This window comes from Astyanax mexicanus, chromosome 16, assembly GCF_023375975.1.
Source record: "Astyanax mexicanus isolate ESR-SI-001 chromosome 16, AstMex3_surface, whole genome shotgun sequence".
Taxonomy (NCBI): Eukaryota; Metazoa; Chordata; class Actinopteri; order Characiformes; family Acestrorhamphidae; genus Astyanax; species Astyanax mexicanus.
Genome location: NC_064423.1, coordinates 40,937,939 through 40,959,747, shown reverse-complemented (window position 1 = coordinate 40,959,747; position 21,809 = coordinate 40,937,939). Strand labels below are relative to the sequence as shown.

The 21,809-nt window shown below is 38.1% G+C and overlaps 1 protein-coding gene across 1 annotated transcript in view; it reads left to right on the top strand.

The window, feature by feature from the left end:
* The window catches only part of lmo1 (LIM domain only 1), an 82,887-nt gene extending 68,119 nt beyond the window's left edge, over positions 1 to 14,768 (top strand). The window contains exons 3-4 of the mRNA XM_022670116.2: positions 9,005 to 9,130; positions 13,117 to 14,768. Of these exons, the coding sequence (XP_022525837.1) occupies positions 9,005 to 9,130; positions 13,117 to 13,222 (232 nt within the window). The 3' untranslated portion in view covers positions 13,223 to 14,768. The remainder of the gene's footprint in view (positions 1 to 9,004; positions 9,131 to 13,116) is intronic.
* The last annotated feature ends 7,041 nt before the right edge of the window (positions 14,769 to 21,809 follow it).

Genomic DNA, 21,809 nt, shown 5'->3' with positions numbered 1-21,809 from the left:
TCTTGTTCCACCTTAAATTCTGTCACTTTTTGTTACACTGTGATTCAACCTTAAATGCTACTGCTATAATCACACAATCAGTTTAGTTCCACCTTAAATTCTGCCACAATTTTCACACAGTCACTGTAGTTCCACCTTAAATTCTGTCACTATTTTCACACAATCAATGTAGTTCCACTTTAAGTGCTCCTGCTAGTCACACAATCACTCTAGTTCCACCTTAAATTATGCCACTATTTTCACACAATCCCTCTAGTTCCACCTTAGATTCTGTCAGTATTGTCACACAAGCAGTGTAGTATCAGTGTAGTTCCACTTTAAATTATGCCCCTATTTTCACACAATCACTCTAGTTCCACCTTAAATTCTGCAACTATTTTACACAATCCCTCTAGTTCCACCTTAAATTATGTCACTATTGTTACACGGTGTAGTTCCACCTTAAATTCTGCCACAATTTTCACACAATCACTCTAGTTCCACCTTAAATTCTGCAACTATTTTACACAATCCCTCTAGTTCCACCTTAAATTCTGTCACTATTTTCAGACAATCTCTATAGTTCTACCTTAAATTCTGTCACTATTTTCACACAATCCCTCTAGTTCCACCTTAAATTCTGCCACTATTTTCACACAATGCCTCAAGTTCCCCCGCTAATTCTGACACTATTCTACACAATCGTTCTAGTTCTACCTTAAATTCTGCCACTATTTTACACAATCCCTCTAGTTCCACCTTAAATTCTATCACTATTTTCACACAATCCCTCTAGTTCCACCTTAAATTCTATCACTATTTTCACACAATCCCTCTAGTTCCACCTTAAATTCTGCAACTATTTTACACAATCCCTCTAGTTCCACCTTAAATTCTGTCACTATTTTCACACAATCCCTCTAGTTCCACCTTAAATTCTGTCACTATTTTCAGACAATCTCTATAGTTCTACCTTAAATTCTGTCACTATTTTCACACAATCCCTCTAGTTCCACCTTAAATGCTGCCACTATTTTCACACAATGCCTCAAGTTCCCCCGCTAATTCTGACACTATTCTACACAATCGTTCTAGTTCTACCTTAAATTCTGCCACTATTTTACACAATCCCTCTAGTTCCACCTTAAATTCTATCACTATTTTCACACAATCCCTCTAGTTCCACCTTAAATTCTATCACTATTTTCACACAATCCCTCTAGTTCCCCCTTTAATTCTGACACTATTTTTACACAATCCCTCTAGTTCCACCTTAAATGCTGACACTATTGTCACACAATCAATGTATTTCCACTTTAAGTTCTGCCACTATTTCCACACAATCTCTATAGTTCCACCTTAAATTCTGTCATGATTTTCACAATCAGTGTAGTTCCACCTTAAATGCTGACACTATTGTCACACAATCAGGGTAGTTCCACTTTAATTGCTCTTCTAGTCGCCTCCTTGCGCCACCTGTTGAAGACATGGCTTAGCGTTTCTGCATTGTGCCTCTATGGGATCCAGCACCCCCCAGTGGTGTATAATGACATCGCATTTGGTTTGTATTTGGGTTGTAAGCGCTGCATCTTCGCATTGCCGGCTGATAACAACACTCATAGAACTCCTCTCAGCCAATCACATTGGAGGGTTGGAACTAACTGTAGTATAATAAACCCTATGGATTAAGAATGGATATATCATCTATGTACATATGGTTGCTCTGGGTGTTATATTGCCTTTATTTCCAGTGTTTTTCTTCTTTTTTATCTTCATTGTGTTTTTTCCTATTAGTGAACTCTGTGGCTTGTCCGTGTGTAAGTGTGATCGTTACACACCGTTGTGTCTTAATGTCACTATAGAGGGGAAGATAATTAACACAGCAGCCTGACTACAGCGGCATGGCAGTGCCAGACTCTCCCGTGGATAACCTTTACTTCTGTTCAGATCAGATTTTTATTTATATTGTGTTTTTTTTTTTTTTTTTTTTTTTTTACAAGACATGGTTTCACTGAATTCCTGTTCCTGAAGCCTAATGAGCAAAACTGAGGGCGACGGCGGCAGAGCGACCCACATATACAGCATTAAATACGCTGTATTTTTATAGTTTTTTTATAGGAAATAAGTTATATGATGATGTATTTATATTATATGATTATTTTAAAAAGCACCGCTAATAATTTATGGTTATCCAGTAGTGTTGGGTTTATTTAAAAATGAACTATATCTAAAAACACTTTCAGAGACTTCTTGAATTTTAGAATTTTAGATATCTATTTAGAAAAAAACTGATATATCAAACATGATTTCATCAAAAGAATATCAAATTCCATTAGCATAACACAAAAGCAAAAACCGCAACACAAGCAATTTAACCAAAGTTAGGTAAACGTAATTCTATAATATATGATAGATATATCGTATCACCAGGTTTACGCCAACACATTCAGTCCTCGTATCTTAAATGGTGCTGCATGAGTCCTTACTGAAGCTCAGTGATTACCTGTACAGCATCACAATAGCCAGCTCGCCCATTTCCATGGATGCAGCACAGTGTGTGTGTTCTGTTGTGTTCTGAACCTGGCAGCCCGGGGTGTGGAAATGAGACTGGGGGATTTTTTTGTCTATATAATATTGTAATATTACTGGATGCATTTCAGCGTTTGAGTTCTTTTTAAGAAATATCAATATGAAATTGTTAAAATTAAATTATATTAGTGGTTTCAGTCACAAAAAAAAAGAATTAAAATCATAATTATTCTTTTTTTTAATGCTGGAATTTCCCAGTATTATTGTGAGGGACAGTAATAAAAATGTAGTGTGGTTTAGGTCTGGCAGACTATAATATATCAGAAAAAGAGAGAGAGAGCAAGAGAAAGAGACCAAGAGCGAACGAACAAGAGAGAGAGAGAGCGCGAGCAAGGGAGCGAACAAGATAGTGAGACAGATAGCAAATGAGAGAGAACGAGAGAGAGAGAAATAGAGAGAGAGAGAGATAGCGAAAGAGAGAGAACGAAAGACTGAGAGCAAGAGAGCGCGAGCAAGAGAACAAGAGAGAGAGAGCAACTGAGAGAGAGAGCGAACGAGATAGTGAGACAGATAGCAAATGAGAGAGAGCGAATGAGTGAGAAAGAACGACAGTATGAGCGCCTAACCCTGCGTTCAGACTGGAAAGCAACAGGTGACCATTAGTCGTTCATTGGTTCCACAAGTCTCCTAAAGACTTCTAAAGAATATACGTACCATTGAACCCCTACTGTAAAGGCAGCGCTCCGCTATGGTTAGCAAACCTTACTGAAGCATAGTGATTACCTGTCCAGCAGAACAGCAGCCAGCTTGCCCATTTCTATGGCTGAAGTGTTTTCATGCTGTTGTGTTCTATACCTGACAGCCCTGGGTGTGGAAATGGGAATGGGGGATTTGGAGGCTACATAATCCCACAAAGATTACCGTGACGTACCACAGAGTTCAAATAAAAAAACGCTGGCTGAAGCTCTGATTCTAAAAGCTGACAATTCTACATAAACACCGGAAGGCTAACCGGTTCTAACAATGCCTCCCTCGATTTAACACCTCGCCTCTCTCTCTCTCTCTCCTATCTTTCCCAACACCTCGCTTGCCCTCTTTCTCTCCGGCATACTGTAAATGCAGTGCTCCGCTATGGTTAGTAAACCTAACTGAAGCTCAGTGATGACCTGTTCAGTAGCCTTCTTATCCATTTCTTGGCTGCATTGGCTGTTGTGTTCTATACCTGACAGCCCCGGGTGTGGAAATGGGAATGGGGGATTTGGAGGCTACATCATCCCACACAGATTACCGTGACGTACCACACAGTTTAAATAAGAAAACGCTGGCTGAAGCTCTGATTCTAAAAGCTGACAATTCTACATAAACACTGGAACACGACTTTACTGGAAGGCTGACTCGTTCTAACAATGCCTCTCTCTTTTTAACACCTCGCCTCTCTCTCTTTGTCTTTTTCTCTCGCGTACTGTAAGAGCAGCGCTCCGCCGGGGCCGGCGCTCTAATTAAAAGCAGGGGCTTCTGGGTAGACGCTGTCTGTGACGAGGCAGCCGAGAGAAACTAATATGGACGATCTGGAGCAACTTTCGTTCAGCTCTTCACCCTCACCACATCTGAGCCCCGCAACTTCCGCCGGGCGTTTAACATAAATGCTCAACCCCCCCTTACAACACCCCTCCCTCAACTTTCACTCCGCTTCGTTTCTTCCTTCCTTCTTTCGTTCTTTTGCATCGCTTTGCATCGGCGGGTCAGCGGAATATATATTTATATATACGTCTATCTGTGTATCCAGATCTCCAAATTAAACACAGGAAAAACAGGGGCTCGCAAAATGAAAATGTAAATCTGCCCCGGCACAGTGGAGGAGAAAGAAAAAGAAAAAGAGGGAGGAACAAAAAGAGAGAGAGAGATCTACCTTCTTCTCGTTTCGTGACCTTGATCGTGTTTTTTTATCGTTTCTGCCTCTCGTCTAATAAGCTTAAACAAACAGCAGAGAAATCGGACTTGTCTGGTTCTGCAGCTCCACTGAACGTGTAGTTACCGCTGCAAGGTTACATTTTATACAAGCCCCTCCCCCTTTCCCAACACTTAGAATGAATGGATGGAGAGAATTTGGGGTAAACATATGATAAATCATCTTATAAACTTCCTAAGATGACGATTATTGAATTTATGGTGCTTAAAAATCAGCATCTGTGTAACTGAAGAGGATAAAATAATTATAAATAAATAATCTGTATTTTTCAGACTATAAGGTGCATCTAAAATTCTTTAATTTTTTGCAAAAATCATCAGTGTTCCTTATAATCCGGTGCTCCTTATGTATGAATTCTACCAGTCAGGTATTAAATAAGGAGCAGTAAAGCCACTCTGCTGAAGTACAGAGTTATAAAAGGATAGTTTCAGTAAAGTTTCTCCAGCACTAAGACTGGGTGCAGCAGCATTAGCATTAGCCGCTAACCGTGTTAAAACAAGCTATGTGGGATGAACTGCTAGCTAACATCACCCTGGCTTACCGGAACACTCTGGTATACCGGTTCCTCAGTATAGCGTAATTTTGAGTTTACATACCTCTATCGCTGCAGTTAGCGTCTGTTTTTATTAAACTTCTTTCCACTTTTTAAGTTATTAATGCCCTGTTTTAAATGTCAGGGCTCTCCAGATTTTAGCAATAAAGTGTGGAGCTACTTCACAGCGTGAACGAACAGGTCAGTATTCTCTACTGAAACGTGCAAAAGCGCTGCGTTGTTAAGATAAGAACGCGCCAAAGTCAGAGCTCACCTGGCTCTTCGTTAGCCACACCCATGATTAACTAAGAGAATTAGTAAAAACACGTCTTTTGCATGTTTTGATCCACGAAAGGACTAGCTTCTTCAGCTCAAACCATGGCGCTTCTCTTCACTGTGGCTGTGCAGCGCCCTCTGTTGAGAACTTGTTGATGTGACATTTTGATAGTTCTACTAAAACTTAACTGACTAAAATGGACTAATTTGGTGAAAAGCACTTCAGTTCCTATAAGCGTGAACAGAAGTAAAGTTCTTTTGGTGGAAAAGTACTATATTTAACAACTCGCCTATCTCTCCTACCTCTCCTAACAGCGCTTTCTCTCTGGCGTACTAGTAAACCCTACTGAAGCTCAGTGATGACCTGTTCAGTAGCCTCGTTGCTCATTTCTTGGCTGCATTGGCTGTTGTGTTCTGTACCTGGCAGCCCTGGGTGTGGAAATGGGACTGGGGTATTTGCAAACTACATTATCCCAGACAGATTACCTGTGACGTACCACACAGTTCAAATAAGAAAATACTGGCTAAAGCTCTGCTGCAAACAGCTGACAATCTCTCTTGAGTCTTTACTGGAAGGCTGACCTGTTCAAAGACACACCGACACACCTTAAATCCAGCTGTGCGATCTGCAACTGGTCCATGCGCCAAGCGCCCATGCGTTTTAAAAATGACTCTTGTTAAAATTTTAGTTGTTTTTTGTTTAAGCTCTGGCAGTTCACTAAAAAAACGTGTTGTACACTTGATTTTTTTTATTTATAACATTTCCGTATAGTGTAAAACCAGACAGGCTCTGGTCAGAGCACGTTATCCCGGCTTGTTGTGAATTTGTGGAGGTTCTGGAGGTTCTGAGAGGGTGGTGGTGCTGGTTCTGACGGGGCTTAAACAGTTTAATTGATCGCTTGCCTCAGACCTGATCTGTTTTCAGAGCTTTTTGCAATGTGCTAAGCGCAGAAAAGTCTTTGAAGAAGGGGATTAAAACCATGTGATCGTTTTAATTAGATCATTAGCTCAGAATTAACATCTAGGTTTGTTCCCTCATTAACGGGGGAATATGGAAGCTGTGCCAAGTCAGATTTATGGGTTTTGTATGAGATGTTTTGGGGATTTTTTGGGTTTGTTCTGATGCTGTTTTTATTGTGTAATGTGTTTTTTTTTTTCCTCATCCTGAAGTGACTGATCTCCCTTACATCAACACTAAAACCACTTTCACACAGAGAACTGAATTTCCTGACTAAAAAAAATATTAAACTGATGTAGTAGAACTTTTACACCAAGCGATTTTTATATTTTTCATATTTTACACTTTTCATTAAATGAAATATGAGGAGGTTATGTTATGTTTACATCATGCTTTAAATAAAAGCCTAAATTAAGATTAAAGGGGGGTACTTACTATTCATTAAAGACATAAATAAATAAAAATAAATAAGTAAATAAATATATATATTTTGTTTATATAAACATATTGTTTAAATTAAATGTAAAGAAAACAGTAGCTTTGTGCATCACTTTAAATGCTGCTGTATGTTTCCAAATAAAAAGCTAATTTTATTATTGTAAGAACTAAAAATCGTAATTGTAATCAAGAATTGTCTTATTTAAAAAACATCTATTTTTTTTTATATAATATCACCCCGCCCTACTAGCAAGTAAAATCCTCATAAAAGTAGTGTATATATCTAATATTTCTCTTTTTAAATCATAGAAGTAATATTAGCAGAATTAAAAACATATTTCTAACTTCTTTTCTTTAAACTTTGTACTTTTAAGTTTTAAGTGAGTTAATCTACTGAAGGTGTCTTATCGTATTGCCGTTCTATTTGCGTAGTTCAGGATTTTTTTCAGGAAGTTTTTTGTGTATTTTTAGCTTTTTTTTAGTATGTTTGCTTCTTAGAAGTAATATTGCTTTAAAAAAGGAAATATATCTGCTAGTAGAGAACATTTTTTTTATGTTTCAGAGCGTTCCTTTTAAATGCTCTACCCTCATTCTACCTCACACTACCTCAATTTACATCGCTCTGCCTTACACTGCCTCGCTCTTACTTTTTACTGCCTCAATCTACCTTAATCTGCCTCATATTACCTCGCTCTACCACACTCTGCCTCGTTTTCCCCTAATCTGCCTCACAGTACCTCACTGTACTTCGCTTCACCCTCGCTCGACCCTATCTGCACCTCCCCCTACCTTTACTCTGCCTCACGCTGCCTCATACTACCTCAATTTACCTCCCTCTACTCTTGTTCTACCCTCACTCCGCCTTATACTGCCTCACTCTCCCCTAATCCGCCTCACGCTGCCTCATATTACCTCAAGTAACCTCAATTAAACTCGCTCTCTCTTACACACTGCCTCGCTTTAACACACTCTACCCTTGGTCTACCAAATTCTGCCTCGCTCTACCATACTCTGCCTCATACTACCCCACTTTGCCTTACACTCCCTCGCTCTACCATACTCTGTCTCGTGCTGCCTCATACTACCTAAATTTTCCTAATTCAATTCTCACTCTGCCTTACACTGCCTCACCGACTCAATTTACCTTTGTTCTACCCTCGCTTCGCCTTAAACTGCCACGCTTTGCCTCATAATTCCTCAACTTACCTCGTTCTACACACACTCTACCTTACACTGCCTTGCTTACTACCTCAATTTACCTCACTGTACCCTTGTTCTACCCTAGCTTTGCCTCATACTGCCTTACTCTACCACACTCTGCCTCGCTTTACCACACTCTGCCTTGCTCTACCACACTCTGCCTCGCTTTACCACACTCTGCCTTACTCTACCACACTCTGCCTTGCTCTACCACACTCTGCCTCGCTTTACCACACTCTGCCTTACTCTACCACACTCTGCCTTACTCTACCACACTCTGCCTCGCTTTACCACACTCTGCCTTACTCTACCACACTCTGCCTCGCTTTACCACACTCTGCCTCGCTTTACCACACTCTGCCTTACTCTACCACACTCTGCCTTGCTCTACCACACTCTGCCTCGCTTTACCACACTCTGCCTTACTCTACCACACTCTGCCTCGCTTTACCACACTCTGCCTCGCTTTACCACACTCTGCCTTGCTCTACCACACTCTGCCTTGCTCTACCACACTCTGCCTTGCTCTACCACACTCTGCCTCGCTCTACCACACTCTGCCTCGCTCTACCACACTCTGCCTCGCTCTACCACACTCTGCCTTACTCTACCACACTCTACCTTCATACTGCCTCACACTGCTTCGCTCTACCTTATTTTCCCTCACTTTACCACACTCTGCATCACTGACTTGCTCTACCTTACCCTCTGCCTCGCTCTACCACACTGTACCTTTGCTGTACCTCGCTCTGCATTGTGAGAGTTGTGAAAGCTGTGTAAGAGTAGTTGTGAGTGTAAGTTAACGCCATTTTCTCTCTGTCTCTCTGTCTCTCTGTCTCTCTCTCTCTCTCTCTCTCTCTCTGTCTCTCTCTCTGTCTGTCTCTCTGTCTCTGTCTCTCTCTCTGTCTCTCTCTCTCTCTGTCTCTGTCTCTCTCTCTCTGTCTCTCTCTCTCTCTCTCTGTCTCTCTCTGTCTCTCTCTCTCTCTGTCTCTCTCTCTCTCTCTCTCTGTCTCTCTCTGTCTCTCTCTCTCTCTGTCTCTCTCTCTCTCTCTCTCTCTCTCTCTCTCTCTCTCTCTGTCTCTCTGTCTCTCTCTCTCTCTGTCTCTCTCTCTCTCTCTCTCAGGCTGTTCGGGACGACGGGGAACTGCGCCGCCTGCAGTAAACTGATCCCTGCGTTTGAAATGGTGATGAGGGCCAGAGATAATGTTTACCATTTGGACTGTTTCGCCTGTCAGCTCTGTAACCAGAGGTAAGCAGATCACACACACACACACACACACACACACTCACACACACTCTAATCATCACTGGCTGTGTTCACACTGCTGGTATAAGGCCTGTTCAGCAGGAGCAGGGCTGTACGATATCGACTAAACGATGTGATGTGTGATAACGCTGCTGAATATCTCGATATTGATGTGAAATAAAATAAATTAAGATTCTAAATTAGTTAATTTTTTTGCACATGGTAAAATAGTATATAACAATATTTAAAGCCAATTTTATTTAAAACTCAACAATACAGACAAAATGCATCAGTTTAATCAGGTAATCATTTAATCAGGATTTTTTACTTTTTTTATATTTTTCTTAATAAACTGTACACTTGGGTCATTGGTATTTAAGCACTATTAATATTTATATCCTGGATATGCTTTAATAAAAAGGAGCATACTGTCAATATAAACATAATTACATTTATTACAATACGATAAATCACTATACAATAATATTGTACTGCTATTGTACAATATACTGATATTAACCTCAATCATTTTTAGTGACCTCAGCAGTCCCCTTTATTTTATATTAGGAAGGAGAGCGTGTTAGTATAAATTTTGCTAAAATGCCAATTTTTGTATATTTAAGAGATTTAAACACATTTTATTCAAATTCCAGTGTCTGAATTTAGTTAATAATTAAAAAATGATTGTGCTATTATATTTTATTAATTTTATTACTAACAACGCTTTACATACACACACACTAATACACACACAGCATACACACCCACACACACAGCATACACACACACCACACACACACAATTCACACGCCTCGTCCAATTAAACAAGCCCAATACAAAGGGAAATAATAATATTAACAGAAGTAAATACTAATAACTTAACTTCAAATTTAGAAACAATAAACAGACTTAATGGCAATTTACATAAAATAAAAGAGTATATTGAATACATTTTCCCCTCAGTAAAATTATTACAGAAATCTTTCTTTAATTACATTTTTTATCAAAACAATTGCGATTAATCAACTAATCGAAATAAATATAATCACCAATCATTGCGATTAATCAACTAATCGAAATAAATATAATCACCAATCATTGCGATTAATCAACTAATCGAAAAAATAACAATTGCGTTTAATCAAGTAATCAGAAAAAAATCAGCAATAATTGTGAATAATCAAAGAATTTAAAAATAATCACCAATAACTGCGATTAATCAACGAATCAAAAAATAAATCACCAATAATTGCAAGTAATCAAAGAATTGAAAAAATAATTACCAATTATGTGATTAATATGATAAATCAATTAATCGAAAAAAATAAATAATTGTGTTAATCAACTAATTAAAAAAATAAGCACCAATAATTGCGATTAATCAACTAATCAGAATAAATATAATCTGTAATAATTGTGATTATTCAACTAATCGAAAGAAAAAAAAATCGCCATATTAGTCTTTAGAGTAGTCCAAGCACGTAGTAGGTTTTACTTTAAATGCAGCACTTAAATCACATCATTATCATTATCTTTATTATCATTATCTTTATTATCATTATCTTTATTATCATTATCTTTATTATCATTATCTTTATTATCATTATCTTTATTATAAATGTCGGGTATCAGGATTCGTCCTTCAGATAAACCCGATGCCACCCTGCAGGTACAGCACCTGGTATAAAGGTGTTTTTATAAGTTTAGCGGTGGCTGTGCCCGAGCCCCGGGACCGCAGGCCGGGCAGACTGGCGTGCCAGCGCTGCTCCCTCCTGCCACACTGTGCCACACTCCCGGCACCTCTGCCAGCCCAGCACATTAGTGTGTCACTGATTGATAAGCGCTGATGCCACAGGCCTGGCGCTTATCACAGAGCCCTGCCACTGTCTGTTCAGCCCTCGCCCGCTTTCATATGCAAACACGTCCACGGCAAAAATGCAGCCGGCGCATGCAGGGGTTTAGCTTTTTTAATTGCCATAAAATTGAGGGGAAAAAATGTTTTTATAAAAAAAGTTGAGAGGGGCATTTTGTGCGTTGGCACGGTGCCGCGCTGTGAAAGAACGCAAAAAAAATCAACAACAACAACAAAAAAATAGCATACCCAGTGGCATGGTTTCCTTGGAAACCCAGCGTGGCGGCGATGGTGGCGTGCGTGGTGCTTTTGCCAGTCGAAAGAAAGAAGGGAGGGAGGGAGGGAAGGGTGGCATTACTCTTTCATTGGGTGCCAGTTCTGTCATTGGCACGGCTTGTTTTGAAAATGCTGGGTATTTGTGTTTTTTTCCACCCAAAAAAAAAGCTTAATTTCTTTTGATGCCGCACCTTCATGCCCACATCACACGGGCACCAGCTTTGAATCGACCGCTGCGGCATAACAATGGCAATAACTATCTCTGATGCAGGCGGGCATGAAGACAATGCCAGGCAATCTCAGCTCTCAGAAATACGGTGGAATGTGTTTTACGATAAAAAACGTAAATAACAGCAAACTTAAATTACATTATAAAAACTGCATTACTCTCATACAGCAACAGGGGGAGCTCTTTATTCTATAGACCGTGTGGTCATGTGACGCAACAGGACTGGAGGTAGAGTGAGGCGGACCTGTCAAGATATTATTTTTATTTATTATCAGTAGAGTAACCTTAGATTTATTTAATTACTAAAGTTATTAAATAAAGATTAATCTACAGTTACAGTAAATGTGTGACATTGAGAGATTCATATATATATATATATATATATATATATATATATATATATTATAAAATGTACTGAAATTAACTTTTATTTTACTAAACTTAATTTTTTATATGTTTATATTTGACCAAGATTTGTTCCACCGCACTCCTGCATCTTCAGCACCGAACATCAGTTTAGGGACTGTAGGGAAAATACCAGACAAAATGATTAATAAATAATTTTATGAACATGACCTTAATAAAATATCAAATATAATGATACCTCCGCAGTTTCGCATCATGCAGCGTTGCTTGCATTATGGAGCATTGCTTGCATTACATAGCATTGCATTATGCAGTGTCACATACGTAGCATCACGTTATGCAGCATCGAATTACACAGCGTTGCATTACACAGCATCGCATTATGCAGTCTCACATTACGCAGCAGTGCATTGTGCAACATCACATCACAGAGAGATGCACGTCGCAGCGTCGCTCGCATTACAAGCATTGCTCACATTACGCAGCAGTGTATTGTGCAACATCACATTATGTAGAGTTGCATTACGCAGCAGTGCATTGTCCATTACGCAGCAGGGCTTTGTGCAACAACACAGAGAGTTGCATTACACAGCATTGCTTGCATTTCACAGTGTTGCATTACGCAGCATCACATTATGTAGAGTTGCATTACATAGCATTGCTCACACTACTGCAGTGTTGCTCACATTAAAAAGCGTCGCATTACATAACATTCTTTCAGTTTTGTCAGGACTCTGTGTGAAAGACACTCAATTATCCCTATTAACATCCCCAAAACAACCTGCACTGAAATGTGCTTTTATATATTTTTCTAAATATAACTTTTGCTGTTATTGGGATTATATTGGAGTAATTGTTTTCACACTGCAGATGATCTGGTGCAGCTGATCCATATTTAGTTTTTTTGCTCTGGATTGTGGGGTTTTGGCACCTTTTACACCTGCTATTTTCATCTAGAACAAATGTAAAATTCATAATTGACTATTTTCACATCAGTATCGGCATATTGAACAGTGTTATCGCATATATCACAGTTTATATATATATATATGGTACAGCATATATACCACAGCAGCCCCTCTGCTTCAGCTGAAAGACCCTCAGCGGTAAAATGTCAGGAGCAGTGCTGAAGTGGATGTAGTGTGTGTTTGGTTTCCTGCTGGGTTTGGTTAACTGCTGTGCTGTTTTTCTTTCTTTTCTGCGTGTGTGTGTGTGTGTGTGTGTGTGTGTGCGTGTGTGTGTGTGTGTGTGTGTGCTGGCTTGCAGGTTTTGCGTGGGCGACAAGTTTTTCCTAAAGAACAACATGATTCTGTGTCAGATGGACTATGAGGAGGGCCAGCTCAACGGGAGCTTTGAGACGCAGGTTCAATAACCACCCCGACGGAGGCAGCAGCAGCCCTCACACACACACACACACACACACACACACCAGCAGACGCGCACCTACGTTTACACAACGCACTTCAATCCCTTTCAGTTCACACAGAGTACCAGATTTTGCTGAAAAATACAAATATACATTTTTTATGTATTGTCAATAATACACAAATTTTACGTTGCTTAAAAAATATATTTAAAAAAATACACTGAGTGTGCAATAAGACCACCATGATCCGAGGATCGCCGGTTCGAATCCTGGGTCATGTTTTTTTTACGGCATCAGCAGCCGGAGTCAGAGAGAGAGAGAGTACAGTAGGTCATGCTGCAATTAGTGGGTGGGGTAATTGGCCTTCCAAACTGGGAAGAAAGTGGGATTGAAATTAATTAATTAAATAAATAAATAAATAATAAACACAATTTATTCAAAACATTATGGAGCATTGAGTTACATAGCGCTGCATTGCGTAGCGTTGCATTGCGTAGTGTCACAAAATGCAATGATGCATTACATCGTATTACATTACAAAGTGTCACATTATGTGACATCACATTACGCAGCGCTGCATTGCATAATGTCACAAAATGCAACGCTGCATTACATACTGTCACATTACAAAGTGTTGCATTATGCAACATTGCATTACGCATCATTGCAATGCAGTGTTGCATTACGCAACATTGCAATACATAGTGTTGCATTACGCTACGTTGCATTAAGTATCGTCACATTACAGTGTCCAATTACACAGTTGCATTGCATAGCATTGCACATTACGTAACAGCGCATTAAGTAGGGTCGCATTAAATACCGTTGCATTACATCACATTCCTTCAGTCTGGATGCTCTAATCGGATTTTAATGTGTATTTTGCGTCACTCAACACAGCTAAAACTTTTTACACACATTATTATTAGATTTTTATAAAAATATGATTTGCTGCACCAAAAACTCCAGCAGAACATTAAAGGGTTAATATAAATACGCATAAATTACGTAGCTTTTTTTTTTTTTTTGGTACTCTGTGTGACGGGGCCTGGTACATGCACATGCGCATACATGCGACGGATGTTCTGCTGCAACCGGAGCCGGAGGAGCGTCTGTCTGCTTGCCTGCAATACTTTCTTTTTACAGTAAAAAACCCAAATTTTGGTCGTGAAGGACTGAATTTACTTGTTGTAAATGTACAAAATGTTGGCCCCGCCCCCTCCCCAGCCCCGCCCACACACTGAGCAGTTACGAGTTTATTGTACAGTTGTGCCTGCTTTAGCTGAGCACTGTATTGCCTGTATGTTTTTTGTGATGTTTGTTTCAGGTTTATTTTTGTTATTATAATTATAATTATTATTATTACATTTATTTTATTTTTATTTTTCTCTCTTCCTCCCGTACTGGGTGGTACTGCGACTGCTCCTTGGAGGGTAATGTACAGTCTGTTTTTCTGTATATATAAACTGGAACATTTATTTTATGAAATTGTAATGCAATTTTATTACTAGTGTGAATTAAAAACAAAAGATTCTTAAATGTTCATACCTGAGCTTGTTTTGGTTTTTGATTTTCTTCTTCTAAAATATGGAGCTTAAAGTCTGATTTAACTTTATAAATGTGTATTTTGTATTTGAATTGCATTTACATGACTTTTGATAAATTTGAAACATTTCATATTTAAAGTAACTTTTAAATGTTTTATTTTTTCAAGAAAAATTCAGATCCCAATTTTTTTTTTTTTAGATGTAAAGAAATTCAAACTATTTGATTTAAACCCCAAAATATAAATTTAGGCCTTAAATTAAACATGTAACATAAATATATATATATATATATATATATATATATATATATATATATATAAGCTGTTGAAATTTCCATTAAAAAATATTGTATTTTAAAATATCGTAAAAATTTAAAATTGAAATATTAAAAAATCTTTTAGATATATTAATTTGAGATATTTCTGTATATAATTTTATATACAGTAGCAGTCAAAAAATTTGATAATTTATAATAATTTCAGTGTTTTTTATTATTTTTAAATATTTTTCATTGTAGATTAACATCAAACTTTTTTGATATTTCAAGTTTATTACAATTTAATTACATTTTTAATTAAATACAATTTTATACAACTATACAGTGCACACATATTTAGTTCTTATGTCAGCTTTTAAACTTTTCCTGCAATATTTTGCAGTTATGGGTCTTTTTATCTCTTTTTTTCCTCCTTTCATCTCCTGAAAAAAAGCTGTGAAAATAATTATAATAATAATTATGATAATTATGTGAATCTCCATAGAAATGTGAGAGGTGAGATTTCCTGTAGAAATATCTGAATTTATGGATCTAAAAGATTTTTAAATGTTTAAATTTCTATGTTTTACGATATTTTACAATACGATATTTTTTTAATGAAAATTTCAACAGCTTTTAAGTTCAAAGTACTAAAAAAAGGGTTTAATATTAAATATTCATTAGATATTTAATATTTTTATATGGAGCTTATTGGAGATAATATGGAGATATTTCAAGTTTATTACAATTTAATTGAGTCAAATAAAAAATGATTAATTATAGAGTATACACAGATTCTTATACTTCTATTAGCTTTTAAACTCTCTCTCTCAAGTCAAGTCAAGTCAAGAGGCTTTTATTGTCATTACATCTGAGTACAGGTACACAGTGTGATGAAATTACGTTCCTCCGGAACCATGGTGCAACATAGAACAACAAGCAATAGACAACATAAAGTGCAGGAGTGACGACAGTGCAACATAAAATTATAAAATTATAACACTAAATAACAATAAATACAATAAATACAAAAGACGAGACAATTTAAAGACAGGACAGTGCAGTACCGATACGGTATAATAAAGTGTTTAGTGGGGATAAGGTGCAGAGATGTGTGACATACTGTAACATATATAATCACAGCAGTTACTGAGGTAGAGTTTATAGTTTTTAAGAGTGCAGCAAATAAAGTCATGTCAGCCTCTGTGTGCTGACTGGGTGTGTGTGTGGGTGAAGTTCAGTTCTTTGTGAGTGTAAAGGGGGGGGGGGGATGTACAGTTTAGTTTTGTGCGAGTGTGTTGGGTGAGTGGTGGGTGGGGTGGGGGTTCAGTTCTGTCTCTGTGCGTTGAGAAGTCTGACTGCCTGGTGGATGAAGCTGTTGCAGAGTCTAGTAGTGGAGGCTCGGATGCTCCTGTATCTTCTGCCGGACGGCATCAGAGCGAAGAGTCCGTGTGAGGGATGGGTGGGGTCGTCCACAATGCTGGTGGCTTTGCGGATGCAGCGTGTGGTGTAGATCTCGGTGATGGAGGGAAGAGAGACTCCGATGATTTTCTCAGCTGTCCGCACTATCCGCTGTAGGGTCTTGCGGTCTGAATTGTTGCAGTTCCCAAACCAGATGGTAATGCAGGTGCTCAGGATGCTTTCTACAGTCCCTCTGTAGAACATGGTGAGGATGGGGGGTGGGAGATGTGCTTTCCACAGTCTCCGCAGGAAGTAGAGGCGCTGCTGGGCTTTCTTGGTTTCAAGATTCAAATGAAAATTTCAACAGATCACAGGTTCCAAGCATGAAAGAAAAAGTTTAATATTCAATGCTTATTCAACATTTTAAGCTTAAATCTAATTTAAATCTTAAATCTTATTCAATTACACATATTATAACACTTATTATTATTATAAGAGCATTTAAACTCTATATTACTGCCAGAGCCCACAAGGCTGAACCATGTGTCTACAATTTTATGGATCCTTTTCTCTCTTTTTATTTATTTTTTTGACTCTTAAAGCTCACCTTCCGTCGTTTTTTCTTTCATTTTAAAATGTCTAGTTGTGGTCTCTAGTATGAATGATTGACATGTGAGCCGTTTTTGTAAAAAAAAAAGTGCTCAGGTGTCTCTGTATAGCTCTTTTTTAATGGACTGTTTTAGGGGTGTGTCCAAAATGACCGGATTCCAGCTTTGCTCATGAATATTCATACATGCAAACAGCATGCAAATATCTCTCCTCTGATTGGCTAGGAGCACTGCGACGCCCCTCCGCCGCTCTGCCGCTCACTGCCTCCCACCTCCTAACTGATGAGCGGTGATGTTGCGTCGCTTCAGCTCCGCCTCTGGGAGTTTCTCGAGCCAAGGTGGGCTGGTCTGTGAGTTTCTGCCTACGTAGGCAGAAAGATAATTCAAAATTCACCCGTTTTTCGGAGGGGGGGAGGGGGGATTTCTTTGCTTAGCTCCTGCAGACAATGGGGGCTGCAAAACAGTTTAATGTGCAGGTGTACACATTCAACTCGGAGAGACCTACTGTATTCCACAAAAAACAAGAAAAATCGGATTTTCGCGGAAGGTGACCTTTAAAAAAAAGCTGAAAAGCTGTAAAAAATTCTATTCAGTTATACAATATACACATATTATAACACTTATTATTATTATAATAGAACTTTTAAACTCTATATTACAGTCAGAGCCCACGAGGCTGAACCATGTGTCCACAATATGTTATGGAATATTTTGCAGTTATGGATCTTTTTCTCTCTTTTTCTTTATCTTTTTTTTACTCTTAAAAAAAGCTGAAAATTTGTAAAAATAAAGAAATAATAAAGAGAGCAAATTCTGTGTGCAGATGATGAACAGCAGCATTACTCTGAGATCAACTTAACAAGCTAACATATCTAGTACAAAGATCTGAATTTATGGATCTGACAATCCCAATTTTCATTTAATTTTCATAAATTTAATAAAAAGTATGTTTTTTCCCAATGTAAATTTTTAACAGCTTTCAAGTTAAAAGTATAAAAAAAGAGTTACTTAAATATTTCTTAGATATGTCAAGTTTATTATGATTTATTAAATTCCATTTAATATTTTTTTTATTCACTTATACACAGATTTAGACACTTATTTTGGCTTTTAAAGTGCGATATTTTGCAGTTTTGGATCTTTTTCTCTCTTTTTTTCTCTTTCGTCTCTTAAAAAAGCTGAAAAGCTGTTAAAGTGTTTATTATGAGGGATCAGATGGGAATAGATTGAGGGGGGAAAAGCTAAAAGAGAGAAAAACAGACAGAAATTCAGTAATAATAATAATAGAGAGCAGATTCTGAGTGTGGATGGGGGACGGCAGTATTACTCTGAGATTAATTTAATACGGTTTTATTTGGAATAAAGTGATGAGCTGTTGTTGTGGTAATAAGAGCAGCGGGTGCTGAGTGAAGCGTTGGAGGACGAGGCCGGAGTGATGCTCTCGCTGAGTCACGCGTCGCTCTGATTACCGTCTGATTAAAAGCCTGATTTGGCTGGAAATAAGCGAGACTCTGCATCTCGCTCTGATCCGAATCAACTCTCTGAATAATCCTGTTTATTTAAACCAATAACCAATGATCAACCACCATCTGCCTTTACTCAGCCAATCAGAACAGTGCCAGAACCTCAACAACTCATAAACCGCTGCTGACAACAACGCAACGTAGAAATAACGTCCAGAAAAGAAATATATTCTTATTTATATAATTATTCACTCATTCAATACAGGCATTTAACCTCGTTCTGGTCAAAAAAAGACTTAAACAACCATCAAATAAGAAACTCATATTATATAGATGTATTAAACACAAAATGATCTATTTAAAATGTTTATTTCTTTTATTTTTGATTATTGATTATAGATTACAGCCAATGAAAACCCAAAAATCAGTGTCTCAGAAAATTAGAATATTATATATTAAGACCAATTGGTACTTTCGATGAGTGGTCCAGCGGCATAAAGCACCGCCACCGTGATCAGGAGATTGATGTTTCGAATCCCGGTCATACAGCTTACCATTAGCTGCTGGAGCACTGAGAGAGCACAGTTGGCCTTGCTTTCTCTGGGTGGGTAGATGGCGCTCTTTTCGCTCATCACGTTGCATTACACAGTATTGCATTGCGTAGTGTTGCATTATGCAATGTTGCATTACATAGAGTCACGTTACAAAGCATCGTATGACACAGCATCGCATTATGCAGCGTTGCATTGCGTAGTGCGCAATTATGCAATGATCAATACATAGTGTCATTACAAAATGTCGCATCACACAACATTGCATCATGCAACATTGCAGTGCATAGTGGTGCATTACACAGCATTGCATTAAGGAACATTGCAATAAAAAGCATCATATTACAGTATCCCATTACACAGTTGCATTGCATAGAATCACATTATATAACAGCATGTTAAGTAGGGATGCATTAAGTAGCATTGCATTACATACAACTTTTGAACCGTTTAACTTCCTAATATGCTGCACTACGCAGCGTTGCAATACGCAGTGTTGCATTACGCGGTGTTGCATTACACAGTGTTGCATTACGCTGTGTTGCATTGCGCAATATTGCATTACGCAGCGTTGCAATACACAGCATTGCAATATGCAGCATTGCATTACACAGTGTTGCCTTATGCAGTGTTGCATTGCGCACTATTGCACTATGCAGCAGTGCATTGCATAGTTTTGAATTATGCAATGCTGCATTACATACTGTCACATTAAAAAGTATCGCAATATGCAGTGTTGCATTATGTGGCGTGACATTACATAGTGGCACATTACAAAGTGTTGGATTATGCAACGTCGCATTACATAGTGTTATTACTAAATGTCGCAATATGAGACATTGCATCATGGAACATTGCAATATATAGTGCACTGTATAAAGTTGCGTCACATAACAGTGTCCCATTACACAGCAGCATTGCATAGAGTCATCCTTTAACTTCCTAATGCATTGCATTACACAGCATTGCATCTCGCAGCGTCGCTTTACCCAGCACTGCATTGCGTAGTGTCTCATTATGCAATGTTGCATCACATAATGTCATTACAAAATATCGCATTACCCAATATTTTGTCCTGCAACACTGCAATACATAGTGGTGCAGTACACAGCACTGCGTTAAGTAGCATCACATTATGTAACAGCGCATTAAGTAGCGTTGCATTACATAACATTCCTTCAATTTTGGAACCTTTAACTTCCTCACTAAGAAAACTCTAAAGCTCTGATAATACCTCTGCTGACAACAACGCAACATAGAAAAAACGTCCAGAAAATAAATATATAAGACTTAAACAACCATCAAATAAGATTTACTAGTGCATATCAAATAATAATATAAAATAATAATAATTTATTTTATTGTTGATGATTGATTATGGCTTACAGCCAATAAAAACCCAACAATAAGTGTCTCAGTAAATTAGAATATAATATATATATATAATATAATATAATAATTTAATATAATTATGCAACAGCGCATTAAGTAGCGTCGCATTACATAACATTCCTTCAAATTTGGACCCTTTAACTTCCTCGCCAAGAAAAGTCTAAAACTCTGAAATGTGATATTCTTGTAAATCGTCTCTAAACCACATCAAGAGTTGCAGTATTTTGTTGTTCGATAAGTCGATTAACAATTGTTTTAACAATTTCTGTGTGGAGTAAAAACAGTAAAATGATATTTCCGTATGGGAATATAGGAATAAGAAGAGTTAAACCTGTCTCTTCCAGAGCAGAGTGGTCTGAATAGCTCTCACGCACAAAGGAAGTGCAATTAAAGGATTGCGACTGAGGTGACACAATCTTTTGTCACGTTACTTTTGATTTTCATCTGTTGGTGGTAATTCTTGTTTCTATGCGCCGGGAGCTGCGGGAGAGCCGGCGTGCCAAGGCTCTGCCATTTAAAGCAATTAGTTTCATTCATTGTGAGCGAGGAGCGGGGAGCGAATCAGCTGGGGTCTTTCAGCATATTGAAATTTCATTTACAGATGTCCAATACTTAGTTAACGAACACAATATAAAGCAAACTCCTCTCCATAGTTTCTGTAAATGGAGGCTTTTCATGCTATTCATGCAGAAAACTTTCAGCCGTCTCCCAAAGAGCTTTCAAAGCTCCTCCAGACTTAAAAGAACATGCAGTAATTAAAAAGAACAAACAGCAACTTCAAGCTGGAATCCACCCCCCCAAACTCTCTTCTTTACTCGGAAAAGACTGGCCTTAAAGTTAGAGCTGCCAATGAAAGACAATCTGTTCGTTTTTGCGACTTTACGCCTGCATTTATAGCAGCGAACAAAAGTTATTATTGTCGTCCAACTGGTGGCTTGCCAGGAGCCGCCTAGGTGCAATGAAATGACGACATCAGACGAGAAAGTGCTGCCTGTCGCACAATTAGTGAAAATCCACGACTGCCTTGATACACTGACATCAGTGATATCTGCAATAGACCTGTCACAATAACTACAGTCCAAAAATTGGTCATTAAATGTGTTCTGTTCTTCATCTACGTCACAACAATAGACAAACACAGTCTGCTTAAACTAAAACCACACAGAAAAAAATATATGTTTGCATGGTATTATTGAACACAACATGTTAACATTCAAAGCGAGGGGGGAAAAGTATGTAAACCCCTAGGCTAAAGACTTTTCTAAGAGTTGATTGAAGCCAGGATGTGATGAGATTAAAGGATGTGATGGTTAATGTTATAAAAAAACTTCAACACACCAGTTTTGAGTTTTGAGCTGCTCTTAGGAAGCTTCTT